This window comes from Podarcis pityusensis (genome assembly GCF_964106645.2).
Source record: "Podarcis pityusensis genome assembly, chromosome: 12".
Lineage (NCBI taxonomy): Eukaryota > Metazoa > Chordata > Lepidosauria > Squamata > Lacertidae > Podarcis > Podarcis pityusensis.
The window spans coordinates 20,440,025-20,454,811 of record NC_138037.1 but is presented as its reverse complement, the minus strand read 5'-3'; the positions used below and the strand labels follow the sequence as shown (position 1 = coordinate 20,454,811).

The 14,787-nt window shown below is 48.0% G+C and overlaps 1 protein-coding gene across 2 annotated transcripts; it reads left to right on the top strand.

Annotated features, from left to right (window-relative positions):
* The first annotated feature begins 5,120 nt into the window (after positions 1-5,120).
* BAMBI (BMP and activin membrane bound inhibitor) lies at positions 5,121-14,620 on the top strand. 2 transcript variants are annotated; one of them, XM_080975315.1, is made up of 3 exons: positions 5,121-5,482; positions 11,502-11,789; positions 13,776-14,620. In XM_080975315.1, exons 1-3 carry the CDS (start codon positions 5,407-5,409, stop codon positions 14,192-14,194), a joined length of 783 nt encoding a protein of 260 aa, XP_080831441.1. In that variant the 5' UTR covers positions 5,121-5,406; the 3' UTR covers positions 14,195-14,620. The 2 variants fall into 2 exon arrangements, with proteins under 2 accessions (XP_080831441.1, XP_080831442.1); XM_080975316.1 differs by lacking the exon at positions 5,121-5,482 and adding an exon at positions 7,073-7,572.
* Positions 14,621-14,787: the final 167 nt, after the last annotated feature.

The window sequence follows — 14,787 nt, the reverse complement described above, 5'->3', positions numbered from 1 at the left end:
CAGGAAGTTGGAAAGCTTCTGAAAAAAGCTGACAGTGGCACCACAGCAGTGCATGATGAAAATGGGGCATGGACAAGACAGATCACAGAGATGTATCTTAGCTAAAACCTCTTGCCTCAGCTAGGTTTGGTAAACAGGGAAGAGGCATACAAAGGATGGAAAAGTCAAGCATAGCAGTAATACCATTTTTGGGATACTTTACACAGAAAGCAGTTCATGACGAAGCAGCAAGCAAACAAAAAACTCCCTGTAAAGTGCAGTTCAAAGCAGTGTCATATTGTACAATTCCAAAGAACAGCATGTCTGCATAAGTTTTGTAAAGTGCAATTCAAAACAGTGGCATCTCTTATAAAGTACCATTCTGAAAAATATTGCTTAATGAAAAAATGGAAAATTGGGGGGCGGGAGGTATGGAATGGAGTGTCCTTAAAGACATTGCTGGCTGGCATCCTTTGAAGAAAAAACTGGAACATTTTGTAGCCATGCCCAGAGATAGATACATAATAAAAAGACTTGCATTTCAAAACAACAAAACACTGGATTTGCAATACATTTAGTAACAGGAAGAGTGTGAAGCACCCAAAATCATCTAGGAGGTGGAAGCAGCAGAATGAGCCCTTTTAAGGACCTGCACCTGGAGCAAGGTGAGTCCTCAGGGATGGAGTCAAACGGTCTCTGGCAAACGTTCTCTTTTTCTCTTGTGGGGCTCCATGTCTCCGCTATGCTTGCTTCCTTTAGCAGATGCCTACTGCAATCGCCTTAGCACAAATATCCAGGATCCAGCTTTTGATGTCACTCATGGTTGAGGCAACAGGTTTTTTTCTATTACTGTGTACCGTACGCACACTGAATTAGGCACACCACACATTTGACTTAAAAGGTAAACCCTGCTCTGAACATTCCTCCCATTATTATGGCAGAGCCATTGTTGGAAACAGAAACCAAACAAGATAATGTCTAGACCAGTCCACAGTTGTAGACAAATCCTTAAAAGCTTTATATTTGGATCTTAAGTAACCATGAGATTGTGGAACTGAAGGGGTGGCACAGTCTGGCCTGTGGCCTTGACTAGGGAAAGCTGGGAGACTGTTTTCCCTGCTTCCCAGGAAGAATGTCATGGTAAGGGGGAGACATATTTGGCCCATACCCTCCAACATTTCTCCAATGAAAATAGGGACATCCTAAGGAAAAGTGGGACATTCCTGGGATCAAATCAGAAACCAGGACAGCTTCTGCTAGGAACAGCATTTACAAGACCATCCTAAGTACTAGGGCAGGGGTCAGCAAACTTTTTCAGCAGGGGCTGGTCCACAGTCTCTCAGACCTTGTGGAAGGCCGGACTATATTTTGTGGGGGGAAATGAATGAATTCCTATGCCCCACAAATAACCCAGAGATGCATTTTAAATAAAATGACACATTCTACTCATGTAAAAACACACTGATTCCTGGACTGTCCACGGGCCGGATTTAGAAGGCGATTGGGCTGGATCTGGCCCCCGGGCCTTAGTTTGCCTACCCATGTACTGAGTTTTCTTCCTCCCCTCCTCCCCTTTTCCTTGTAGATTGTAAGCCTGACATTGCCTTGCTATAAGGCACTCTGGGTACCTTTCTCGACTGAAGCATGGGGTGGGGGAATACTTCAAATAAACAAGTGTGTATGTGTGTGATGATTATAGCTACTTGTTCTTCTGGGTTGTTGCAGTTTTCATTACCCCCCCCCCTTTCTTTCAACAAGAAAACCAAGCTTTAGCAATAAAGAATCACAACTCTTCAAAATTACCTACGATGACAACGACTTAATTTTACTTAAGACAATGACTGGCATTCCAAAAACTGTTTTTCTCTTGCGGGGTCACACACAGGGCTTCTGCTAACTCAGTAGAATTTTTACTTCCACTGTAAAACAACAACAACAGAAAACCTTGCCACCCTGCATTTCAAAAGTAATTTGCCATGTAGCCTGGAGGGCTGCTATTCTGGGAAACAAACCTGAAGCCCTATTGGGCTCACAGAACTCCACAGTACTTTGGATCATGGCCAATGCCTTGCCCATTGACTTTTGAACACTGAAAAAGCGACTCCAGGGGAGCACCCAGAAACTGAGCAGGGATATACCTCTGAGTGCCTGACAAATGCTGGACAAGATCACGGCTGGTGAGCCCAATGATGACACCCCAGGAAGCTGGATTAGTCTGAAGCCTTCTTGCAAGTAGTTTTAAAAAGCAATCTAACTGCAGCATGTGGAGCTGGGAGCACCTGAGTGACTGACTATAAGTTGAAGCAGCGGGGAGGATGTTTTTCAGGGGCTTTATCCCATCGCAAGGTTGTGGACAGATGGTCTTCTAAAGTAGGGCGAGGCATATTGGTCAGCTGCTGCTGTCAAAGGCATTCATGTGGGTACTGGAGACTGACACAGCATGGATGCATCCGAGAATCTTAGATTAGTGGAGTTGTGCAGCCAGCATCACTGTTTGTGTTTGTACCGCTAAATAACACACAAGAATCTACTTCTGGGTGTGATGGAAAGAGGACATGTGGCCCCCGTCCTCTGATGCAGCATCCCCCCCCCCCGCTATTTGTTTGTTTAAGAAAATGTATGTTTTGTTATTTCTAAAGAAACTCAGGGTCACTAAGAAATCCAAACATCACAACAATATTAAAAGAACAGTTCTCAGTCCAACCCGAGGCACAAGATCAGAATAGGACTACAAATAATTCCCTCCCCCTCCCCCCCCCAAAAAGCACACAGCCATCAGAACTAATCAAAGATAAATTGGAAGAATAAAATGCCTTTTCAAACAGCCATTTTCACAGCAGCAATGAGGTTCCACAAGGCAGGTGCCACAACAGAAAAGGCTCTGACTGGTTAGTGTAGAGACAATTTACCTGGGAATCACAGCTGGCGATTTTGAAAAAAGCTGCGTCTTTCCTATCAAGGATGCTTTGTGTTTCAGAGGAGCGGGTTAAGACTAGGTTTAAGCCGGCTCCAGTGCACTCCCACCACTGGAGTTTGAAGACATGCACATGCTGTTAGCCACAATCTGTCTGTATCCTGTAGTTTCTTGGGAAACACAGCTGACTGAAGTGTTTCCTCTCAAACCAGCTTCCATCCAGTTTGAAGACGTCAGCCATGGTCAAGCTGGGGTGTGTAACACTGAAGACAACTATTGTGCATGTACAGATGACAGCTTCCTTGAAGACGAGTTTGGGGGTGGGTTTGCAGGCTGGGGAAAACAAACAGGGAATGTGCAGGGAAACAAACCAGGTGACCAGGTAATGGTGTGTAGAACAAGTAAAAATGTGACTTGAAACGCAAGGGTGACCCCTGTATTCTAAGCTGCTAATGTGTACCTAGCCTAGATCATGGAGTCCTCTGGATGTTATTGGACTACAACTCACAGCACCCCGACTACTGGGTATGTTGGCGGGGGCTGATGGGAGCTGGAGTTCAATAACCTCTGGTGGTCCCCAGGTTGCCTACCCATAGACTAGGTGTTGTGGCATATGGGAGCCAGTGTAGTGCTTAGAGTGTTGGCCTAGGCCTGGGGAGATCCAAGCTTAAAATCCCCTCTTATCTATGATGCTCACTTGGTGATTTTGGCCCAGTCACTATTTCTCAGCCGAATCTACTTCACAGGGTTGTTGTGAGGATAATATTTTTGCATTATTATGGAAGGTGGGATTGTGCGCGCTGCTTTGAGCTCTTTGGCGGGAAGCTGGTACAGAACTGTAACGTAGTAAAATAAATTGTGATTTCAGCAGCCTGAGCCTAACTATGAAGTGAGACCCTCTGAATTTAATGAAACTTTGCCCTTCAAGCCTGTGATCTTTGCATATTTACCTGGATCGTGTCTCGTTGACCACAGAGAAGGATTTACTTTGCAATCAGGCTTTGTGTCCCACATGATTTTGTACCCAGGGGTAGGAAAGCAGCGCAAAGTGTTACAGGCCCTAAATATGTGATATGGTGGGGAACCTGCACCTTGATAGTGAGACATAAGACCTGCTGTACAATCAGGGACATGGCCCAGCTACGTCCCCCCCCCCCCCCCCCATATCGCTTCCCAGTAAATCCAAAGTCGTCATGAAACAAACCGTGGAAAGAAAGGACAGAAAGAAAGAAAGGCTGAGAGTAATCCTGCCTGCTCGGTCGGTGAGAGAGTGCCCTAATAAATGAATTAGCATCTCAGTAAGGAGATCGCTTTGGGGCTGATATTGATCAGGCCGAGCCTGTGTGTTTGCCTGGGATTGTTTGGGGGGATAATTGAGTGTCAGTCTCTGTCTGTGTCGTCTCGCTGGCGCCTGGCGCTTTCGCGTTTGCTAATTTTCACTAAATGTCTTCTCCTGGTACATCTATATCCCAACCGAGCAGTCAGGCTCCTGGTCAAACCGTCCGTCTGACTAGGCTTTATTGATCATCGGGACGGGAGGAGGAGGGGCGGCGGCGGCGGCTGGAAGTGCGCAGAGGAGAAAGGGGAAAACGCTGCTGTCTCCCCGCCGGGAAAAGGGATTGATGCGCTTCTTAAGCTGCCTCCCGCGATCGCCTCTTTGCAGCCCTGTCGGCAGGTTCCTAGAGAGAGCTTGCTTGCCCCAGTCTGCTTTTGTACATACACACACTGCAAACATGTCCGGCTTCTAGGCTCTTCAGATTTGGGGCCGGTCCCCCTTTCCTGTCCCGGCTACACCGTGCGCGCGATTTGGACCCGGGATCGGATTGCTGTGCTGCAAGTGGGTGCTAAGAGTTTATTTCATTCCTCCAAGTTTGGAAGAGGAATGCCTTTTTTAAAAAAGGGGGGTAACCACCCTTCAGAGCCCGCCCCTCCCGGATCCCCAGAAGTTCATTTGGCTTAATTACATTTGCCCCCCATGTTTGCGCTACTAATTACACCGCCGCTCAAGCCGGGGAGAAAGTGAAGCGGAGCTGCTGGCGCTGCAGGACGCATCCTACCTTCTGCCCCTTCCCGCTGCTTTGAGTGACGCGGCGCCGCCGCCTATGGGAGCCGTGCTGGAGGGGAGCGAGGGGCGGGCCGGGGGCGGGCCGAGGCGGGTCAGGCGGCGGGGCGGGAGCATTATTTACAGAGCGAGCGCGGGGCGCCCAGAGAGCGGAGCCGGGCTAGTGGCTGGTCCTGCGCGCCGAGGTGAGAGCGCCCTGGAGCGACCGCCGGCCGGAGCGAAGCTTCGGATGCGGCTGCAGCAGGGCTCGGGGCGCGCGTGAGAGAGGCTTACGGCGCCAGGAGCCGGTCGAGGCCGAGAGCGGGTCGCGCAGGGCAGCCCGCGGCGGGGTCCATGCGCTGTGCCCGGCCGGGGCATTGCCTTGCAGCGTTTCAAGGGGACGAGAGCCCTGGAGGGAGCGCGGAGACTCGGGCGGCGGCGGCGGCGGCGAGGCCCGTGCGGGGAGGGTTAAATGGATCGCCACTCCAGCTTCATCTTCGTGTGGCTGCAACTGGAGCTGTGCGCCATGGCCATCCTGCTAACGAAAGGTGAGTCCGGCTCCCGAGAGGGGCTCCTTCCCGATCCTGGGATGGAGGCTTTTTAAGTTCGCGGGGGGCTTGCCGGAGAGCGTGTCGGTCGGTCGGTAGGCAGAAGGAAAGAGAAGGCAAAAGCCGCGCACTGAGCACAGAAAAACAAACAAACAAGGCAAGCGGTGGACTCGGCGTTGGTGGTGCTAACGGGACGCCGCTATTTTGACAGGGGGGCAGCCCCACGGGAACGTGCAGCCCGGTCCTGTGCAAGGCGCACGGACCTGATGGTATTTATTCCCAAAGAAGAGGAAATAGGATAACGTAAAACTAGCACCACTTAACATATTGCAGTGTACGTGCTGTCCTATGCATGGTTATTCAGAGGCAAGCCCCATTTGTGTTCAGTAGAAAAGGACGACTAGTATTGCACCCGAACTCAGTGGGGCTCGCTTCCGAGTCAACATGCGCAGGACCGGATTATGGGCTCTTTTTGGCGCAAGCAGCTCCCCTCTCTAAATCCAGCCCGGTTCACGAAAGCTCCCTTCCTTTTGAGATGCCTTATTTAATGCATTTCGATCCTTCGGCAGCTTTCAGATTTTTTTTGCCCTAAAAAGAGCGGGGGGATCAAAACAAAATACGATGAAATACTGTTTCGAAGCGCGCGTGTGTGTAACCTATCCTAGTCCCCGGGATGAAGAAAACTCCTCGAAGAGGGAGGCGCGGGCCTGGGGTTGTTTTGCAGAGCAGCGTGGTGGGCTGGCGAGTGCTGGTGCGTGTTGACAACCGTACAAAGGCTTAACGTGAGGATTGTCGCCCTGGGGGAAGCCTTTGAAGAGCTGCTGCGAGGCTTCCTGTAGGGTCAGGGGGAGGGCTGCTGGAGGAGACGGGGCGGGTACTCGGGAGCACCCGGAGGCTTTCTCCCGAAGAGAGACGGGCCTTGGCTGGGCGGGGGATGCAGGAGCGCGCGACCTGCGGAAGGGGGCGCTGCTGTCGTCCTCTGGGCTGGCGGCGGCGGCATCCAGGAGAGGCTCGGCCTCGCCTTCGAAGCGAAACAGAGCGGGATTTAAAACTTGCAAGGAGGCGCGTTCCAAGCTGGGGCTGATCCGTAGCAACTCCCGCCCTGGGTGGCCGGGGGTGAAGCCCGACTGCGCCCAGCCTCGCGCGTAAACCCGGCTGCGGGCCTCTTCCAATTCCCTCGCCAAAGGCGCCCAGGGTCTCTGCAGCAGCCGCCGCCCCGTCGGGGTTGCAGAGGCTCGCCCAGCTGCCTCCCTCCCGCTAGCTCCCCTTGCGACGCGCTCTGGAGGGACGCCGTCGGTGGCGGGTGCGCGTTGGCAGTGACCGTCAAGAAGGGCTGTGTGCGCGCAGCAGCCATTCCAGGGGGTTGCATTTGGGGGAGCAGCCTGGTGCGGTCTCAAGCCCCGGCTTTTATTTCCTTTCCCCAGGCTGGGGAGCGAAACCTGGGGGTGCTAGAAGCAAGAGCGGGCTTAGCTTTCTTTTGGTGGGGTTGCCGCCCGTCGGAGGTGGCTTGGTGGGGCGGCGGCCGCAGCAGCAGCAGCAGCAGCTCCCAGCCAGCGAGGCAAGCCCGGTAGCCATTTCCCCGGGGCAATTGCCCGGCCGGGGCTTCTCCTGCTCCTGCTCCTGCTCCCGCTGCTCTCCCCTCCTGCGGCTAGCGAGCTCCGTGCGCCCGGCCCGGCGGGGCCTTTGAAGCGCTCTGCCAAGGCTTTGTGAGCGTGTCATGTTTCCTCCTGGGCTGAGCTTCGCAGGCCAGAACAAGCTCGCCAGTTCTTGGAAGTGGCGTTGCTTGGGTTTCCTTCCCCTTTCCCCGCCCCCCGCCAGAGCCTTGCCCCGCTTCATTGAGGGAAGTCAGACCTTAGGGGCAAGCGGTTGTCAAAATGTTTTTGTTAGCATGTCTTTAATGAACTTCTGAACGTCTCCAGCCCACACCCACCCACTCCCTCTCCCTCTCCCAGCTCCAGAAAGCAGCGCTGGCCCAAGGCAAGCTTTACCTGTTTGCGGCTTTACCTGTTGATAAGGTAAAATTGGAAAAAGACCCGACTGTATGCCCTCCCTTATCCCTCGTGGCTAGAGGAGAAATCCAGCCCATGCAAGTAAGGGACTTGAAAGAAGTTTGCTCCTGCAAAGCGGCAACAACCAAAATTGTGTTCAGGCTGTGTGATCCTGTGAACCAGCACTTGAATCCTTTAATTTACAGATGAGGTTTACTTCTGAGTAAACATGTGCAGGATTGGGCTGTGCACCCCTGATTGTGAGAGGTGACCCCACTAATATGAGATGTGAACTGTTAAGCATCTTGCTGCAAATGTTTGAAACTTCGTGTGTGTGTGTGTGTGTGTGTGTGTGTGAGCTCACACAATCCACACTCTTCTTCCCTCCTCGCCACTTAAAAGAATAAAAACTTAACTGGGGGGAAGGAGAGGAGGGAATGGGAGAGTTGATGTCTCCCTATAATTGCCACGTTTCACAGAGAGGAGGTTAAAGGATAAGCTAGCGCAGTGCTGATGTGCTACAGTATTTATTTATTTTGGAAAGAAGGGTGTAATTAACCCCAAATAACAGCCCTTGCAGCAAGCAGAGGGAAGTCTTCTGGCCCCATCAAAGAGGGGCAGAGAAGGGAGTGACTGAGAGTAATGTGCAGTTGCAGATACTGAAACTATGCGCCTGATAATGATATAATTAGGGGATCACAGACTTCTGGCTGCTGTCGACTTCAAAAGCTTTCGGAGAAGCCTGCAGTCTCTCCTGTAGCCACCTTGACTAAAAGCAGACATTTTTCTTTAATAGCTACATACAGTAACAAGAAAGAGGAGGGGAACAGAAAGGGCATTGTTCACTGTTTGAAAATACCAAATACCCTCCCTGGCCTTTTCCATAGCTCAGGAAGAAACTTTATGAATTGACAGAAATAAAAGGTTTGTTCCCCCCCTTCAAAAATACGATAACACAAAAATGCCATTCTCTTCTGCTGAGGGGGAGGTGGTGGAATGTGTCTAATTAAAATGGAGTTGTAATAACCCGATGACTAGTCCGTCATGTTTTGTTTATGAGACTGTGCTTGGTCAGGAAAAGAGGATTGTACGAACGATTGAAACACACATTTTCTCTCTTGTGATGCTCTCTTAAGACTGGAGTGAGAAAGGACTAGCTTATAGATTTCCTCCTTCCCCACCCCCAAAAAGAGTGTTTTGTGTTTATCCACAACTTGTTTCAGTGAAAGCTGCTCAGCCGTCGGACTTGACTTGCTGGACAATAGTTGCTTAAATGACATTTGCTTTCGAAAAGGGGACTTAGGAAGTTACATGATTGGTGGCGGCGGAACAGAAATCCTTAAGGAAAGAGAAGTGCCTTCTGTAAATCTAAGAACATTGGACTTCTGGGCCCAACTGCTTGAAGAAGGATATCCGGAACGTGAATGTCGCCTGTAACACATCCCATATTATTTTTTGAATCTTGCTCTGGTTACCTGTTTTGGTGGAGAACCTCAAGGGACTCCCAAAAATGCAAACACTTATTTCATCTCTGTGATGAAAGACTTTCAAGCAACTGAATAAGGGAAATGCTTTCTGTCAAACTAGTTCTCTGAATGTTTAAGCAAGCTTTTGAACTGCATGTATTCTTTGGCAGGCTTGGGCTTCAGATCTTGCTTCACACATTTACACAAATGAGGGGCAAGCTTGTTTACATACGGGCACTGTGTCATTTGGCTTTGATTAAGCAGTTTATTAAAATGTAATGGCATTCTAGGGAAGGCTGAACTTAAGATAGTCTGGAAGGCGAGCCCCGCAGAACTGTATGTATGTGTAAATGTGTTTGTAATTCATATCTTAAGCATAACCTGGGACATAGTATATATAGTGCAATACGACCTGGGTGCTAAAAATGAAATATAACTCTTAATTTGGCAGAAGGAAGTTATGATTTTAAGGGCTTCACTTTTTTTTTAAAGGAATAAGTGGCAGTTCTCTTGTGGCTGAATCCCCCCTTTTTTTCTAAAATAAGTGCTATTCATCACTGTGGTTGTTAATACACTTCCTCCAGTAGTTTCTGAAGCTGAGAGACAGATCCAGCTTGCCTCCCACCTTCCTTCCTTCCATTCTCTGAACTGATGGAACAGATTTGAGCTGAAACGTCGAGAAGACAGTACAGTTTCTCTGTATAGTAAAATGAATGCATTTCTGAAGAATGTAAAACGAATATGTTTTTTAAAGCACTTCCTTCTGAAATTTTTGTGGTTTCCTGTGCGTTTTTTGTTCCATACAAACAGTAGAGGATTTCCAGTCCAAATGTTTACCCTTTTTGACCACATGATGGAGTGGGGAGTGGGGGGAAGGGAGGTGGTGGAAGGAGGGTTCAGTCTTGCCACCTCCCCCATTTATGAGCTTTCATATAAGTTGAAAGAGGTTGATTTTGGTGAGCAAGACACTCTGATTGTAAACTAAAGATTTCCTGTTTTATAATAAAGACTAAAAAGATATTTTGCATGAGAAGATGATGCTGTGAGAAGCCAGATGCTTGGCACACATGGGATGTGTGACTATTGTCATTATGTCCTGTTTCGTGAGTTTCCCAGGGGCTACTTTTGGAAATGAAATGCTGGGTTAGATGGACCCAACAAAGAAATCCTTGTGTTAAGAATTAACTTAAGTAAAAATGCATGCATGATTTTAGTACATAATTTCATAAGGTGTTGGCTAAAGCTCTTAAATATTGGCACCGTGCCAAAAGGCAGTAAACAATTCCAACCACTTTGATTAATTCTGCCAGGCGTAAATATTTGAAGTGTGCTTTTGACTTTACTATATGCTGACGTATGCAATGTAGGTTTCGTTTTAGAGCAGAGATGGAGAACCAGTTGCAGTAGGTTCAGTTTCCACATAAGCCTAAGTCAGCATAGCCCAACGGCTGGGCATAAATGGAAGGTGTATTCCAGCAACATCTGAATGGCCACAGGGTTTTCAGCCTTGGTTTATAATAACTAGTATCAAAGGTAATGTAAAGGACAAGTACCTGCAGATTTGCAAAGATGCTAAATGGGGGAGTCATTGCTGCCCAAAGTCCTGGAGATGAGCTGGTATGTGATAAGTGACCAGTTTACAGATTTTTGCCTATGGAACTTTGCTTCGTATGGAATAAGCACCCTAATCCCCATTCGTCTACTGCTTCAGCTGCTAGAGTGGTGACTTGTTCCACTGTAGCTGAATTGCTGGTGGTTCTGCAGGTGGGGCAGAACCACCCAGCTTGCAGTTTTTGATGGAAACTCTTACAACTTTGTGCCTACTTGAGGGGCACACGGATGCTGTCTTCAGTTTTGCATAAGAGGTTATGCCCCTCTCCCCAGTTCTTTGGCTAAGTAAGTTAAAGCCCACCTACACGTGGCAGCTCCTCCCATGAGGTGGCAATTTCGGATGGATTCTATGCAACACCATCCTCCCCACAGGGACTCCGATTTGTCATGCCTGCTATGGGGATCTTGTACACTGTGCAGAGCAAGAGCCAGGGATGGACGAAAGGTAGATCTCTGGATGATCTGCAGAAAATCTGGAAGCGCTTCCATGTCTTGGTGGTGTGGCAAAATTGCCAGGAAAATTGTTTTTGTACCATGATTGGCCATGTCCTGTTTGCTTATATATCTCTCCTGGAGATGCTTGCCTGTACAGTAGGAGTATTAATTGATTGCCTTTTCCCATGGCTATGTGCAGCTCTGTTGACCAGTTCTATAGAGATCTGTGTTGGAATCCTTGATCTATAGCAGGGATAGTCATCGTCGTGCCCTCAAGATGCTTTTGGACTACAACACCCATCAGCCACAGCCAGTATGGGCATTGCACTTATCGTGGATGATGGGAGGTGTAGTCCAACAAACTTCTGGAGGGCTCCGTCTCCAAGCCTGCTTTCAAAAGAGAAACTTATTTTGTTTGTTACCCACCCATCTTAATGCCAGTATTGAAGATACAGGGGTGTCGAAATCCTTACTGATTTGCTGCAGACTAACAAGCTTGCCACTTTACTTTTGTTGCAGGTGAAATTAGATGCTACTGTGATGCTGCACACTGTGTTGCAACAGGCTATATGTGCAAATCTGAGCTCAACGCTTGCTTCTCTAGACTGCTGGACCCTCAGAACAGCCATTCCCCACTTACTCATGGCTGCTTGGACTCACTTGCAAGCACATCGAACATCTGTCAAGCTAAACAGACCCAAAACCACTCTGGAACTGCCATTCCTATGTTGGAGTGTTGTCACGAAGATATGTGCAACTACAGAGGGCTGTACGATGTTCTCTCTCCTTCCAGAGGGGAGCCTTCGGGTAAGTCGTGCTCTTGTCTGATACATAAGTTTGCTTGCAACAGGCAAGACCTTGTTTTGTCTGCTAATGATTTTGGTCTTTTAATACAACTAGGCACGCTGGAGTGGGAGGCATGTGGCTAGACAGATCTCTGCCAAATATCTTTGTATCTGCATTAGCATGAGACACAAAGTTTGCTCCTTTTCAAGCAGGCCTGGCATCTTGCCTGGGAAAACTTGTTCAGGGAGGGACACTACTCTAAGAAACCTAATTGTGCCCAATTTAGTCAGGGGAAAATAAAACTATTAGAATGTGCGAATGAACTTTATGGAAGCCTGTTAAGCTTTAATGAAAACATGCACACAGCTTTTAATTTAAATCTGCTGCTTTGTTACTTTGCATACACGAAGGTGAAATCATCAAGTCAAAGAGAATAAAGTCCCAACGACTTTTCCCACAGCCGGGTGAAGTTAGTTATTTAAAAGTATGCAAATAATTCATCTGACTCAACAAACTTCGGTGTTGCAATTTCACTTATGCCCTGCAGGTCATGGAAGTAAAATAAAAATAAATCTCTCCATCACTGGGTGTATCCATTTAATTGAATTGATGTGCCTGGTGTATTCATAACATTGAAGTTGATGTTTCCTTGCATGGAAGGCTTGTGGTCCTTGGGATGTTGGATTACAAATCCCATCGACCCCACCCAGCACGACCATTGGTCCGAGATGATGGGAGTTGTAGTCCACTGTTAGGGGAGGACACGACTTCCCCATTCCTACAGTAAAGCTTAGTCAAAAGTCCAAAATCAATACTTTGCAGGGGGTGGGGACCATCTAGCTGCTTTTTGTACATGGGGTGCAGCAATTGTTTTGTATTTGCTTCCGTAATGATAGTCACTAGTACATCATAGTCCTTTTTTGTGTGGCTTGCTAAAGCACCTCACAACTCTTATCTTTGCAATCGTGTGAAATGAAGAGATAGCAACTTGCCCCATGGCTCACCTTGTAAATTGCAGAGCTGAAATTTCCATGTGCTTTGGAACAAACCGGGATTTGCCTCTGCAAACACTGAGCAAATAGTTTCAGTCTGGTCCTATCTCCTTGGTGCTTGTCCCTATGCTGGATAAATGCATTGCAATATTTCATTACATTTTTTGTGTACCTAAACATGTAATACGTACAGAAGCGTAGAGCTGCTGAATTGAAAGCTGGGTTCCTAGTGTCCATATATAGCACCATATTTACCTTAGTTTTTCTTTGGTAGTATGTGAACATCTAAGGCAGGGGTCAGCAACCTTTTTCAGTCGTGGGCTGGTCCACCGTCCCTCAGACCAGGTGGTGGGACAGACTATATTTTGAAAAAAACATAATGAACCAATTCCTATGTCCCACAAATAACCCAGAGATGCATTTTAAATAAAAGCACACATTCTACTCATGTAAAAACACGCTGATTCCCGGACTGTCCACGGGCCAGAGTTAGAATCCAGCCCCCGGGCCTTAGGTTGCTTACCCCTGACCTAAGGCCATGGAAATGCCCTCCTGTCTGGCGCACACTGGTTCCAAATACAGTGGTAATTTGTAACAAGGGTTAACACTGGTGATGTCACATTACTTCATAACCCTGGGCTGGGGTACCCGTGACCCTCTGGATGTCGCTGGATTACAACCCCCACCACCCTGGCCCTTGACCTGGGGCTGATGGGAGGAGGGAGTTCAACAATGTCTGGAGAGCAATAGAGTTCTCTGGATTCAGTGTAGCCTAAGCAAATAGCCGAGTTTCTCTAGAATTGGCAAGCTTTGGGTCGTGATCAGGTTAGGGAGGAAAATGTAGGGAGCATCCCTCTTTGAAATGAGCAGACCTTTCCCCCCTTCCATCCCCTGAGAGGGTAGTCTTAAAAAGAAAGGGGCTTGGGGAAGCTTCCACTTTTTGCGGTTGAAACACAGGCTTCATGTGGAGCAGAAGGGACCTTTCTGAACACCATCCCTCTCTCCTCTCTTGCAGGACAAGGGAGCAGATACCAGCACGAGGGCAGCAGAAACCTCATCACGAAGGTTCAGGAGCTGACCTCCTCCAAAGAACTGTGGTTCCGGGCAGCTGTCATCGCCGTCCCCATCGCTGGCGGCCTGATCCTGGTGCTCCTCATCATGCTAGCTCTGCGCATGCTCAGGAGCGAGAACAAAAGACTGCAAGACCAGCGGCAGCAGATGCTGTCCCGATTGCACTACAGCTTCCATGGGCATCATTCCAAAAAGGGACAGGTTGCCAAGCTAGACTTGGAGTGCATGGTGCCAGTCACGGGGCACGAGAACTGCTGCATGACCTGCGAGAAGATGAGGCAGCCGGACTTGGGCAGTGACAAAATACTCTCGCTAGTCCACTGGGGAATGTATGGCGGGCATGGAAAGCTGGAATTTGTGTGATCACGTCGCCTTTTGGTCTTTTTATATATATATATATATATATAACTATATTTTAAAATTTTGTTCTTTAAAATTGCTAGGAAAACTTTTCCAAGGCCTTTGGGTTCTGCTGGACAGGAGCACTTTATACAGGGAAAGCCTACAGTCATTAATCGTGTTTTTTAAGAAAACAAAGGACCTCTGCAGATTGAACCTTGGATATATGTCTTCTGAAGGATCCCAAAAGTTACCTTATTTGCACAGAGTAAATACATTCAAATGTATTGTTTGCTTTAAAGTTATGAAAGCAAAAAACCGAGAAGTTGTACACACTGTTACCAGGGTTGTCTGAGCTGTAGGGAGGTGGAAATTTTGAGTTATACTATTAAATTGTATGCAAGTTCTGATGTAAAGATTTTTAAAATATATATAATTATATATATATATTTGTCTGAAACCTATTTTGTGGTTTTGTGTAAGAAGCACTACCCTTCTAGTAGAAGCACTGCATAAAGTGTTAACCGTAGAGTTTCCTTTAGTGTTTAATCAGGTTCACGTAAGTGAACTCTGGTGTTCATCCAGGTAAAGTCACATAACTTGAATCTGCTGCCTCC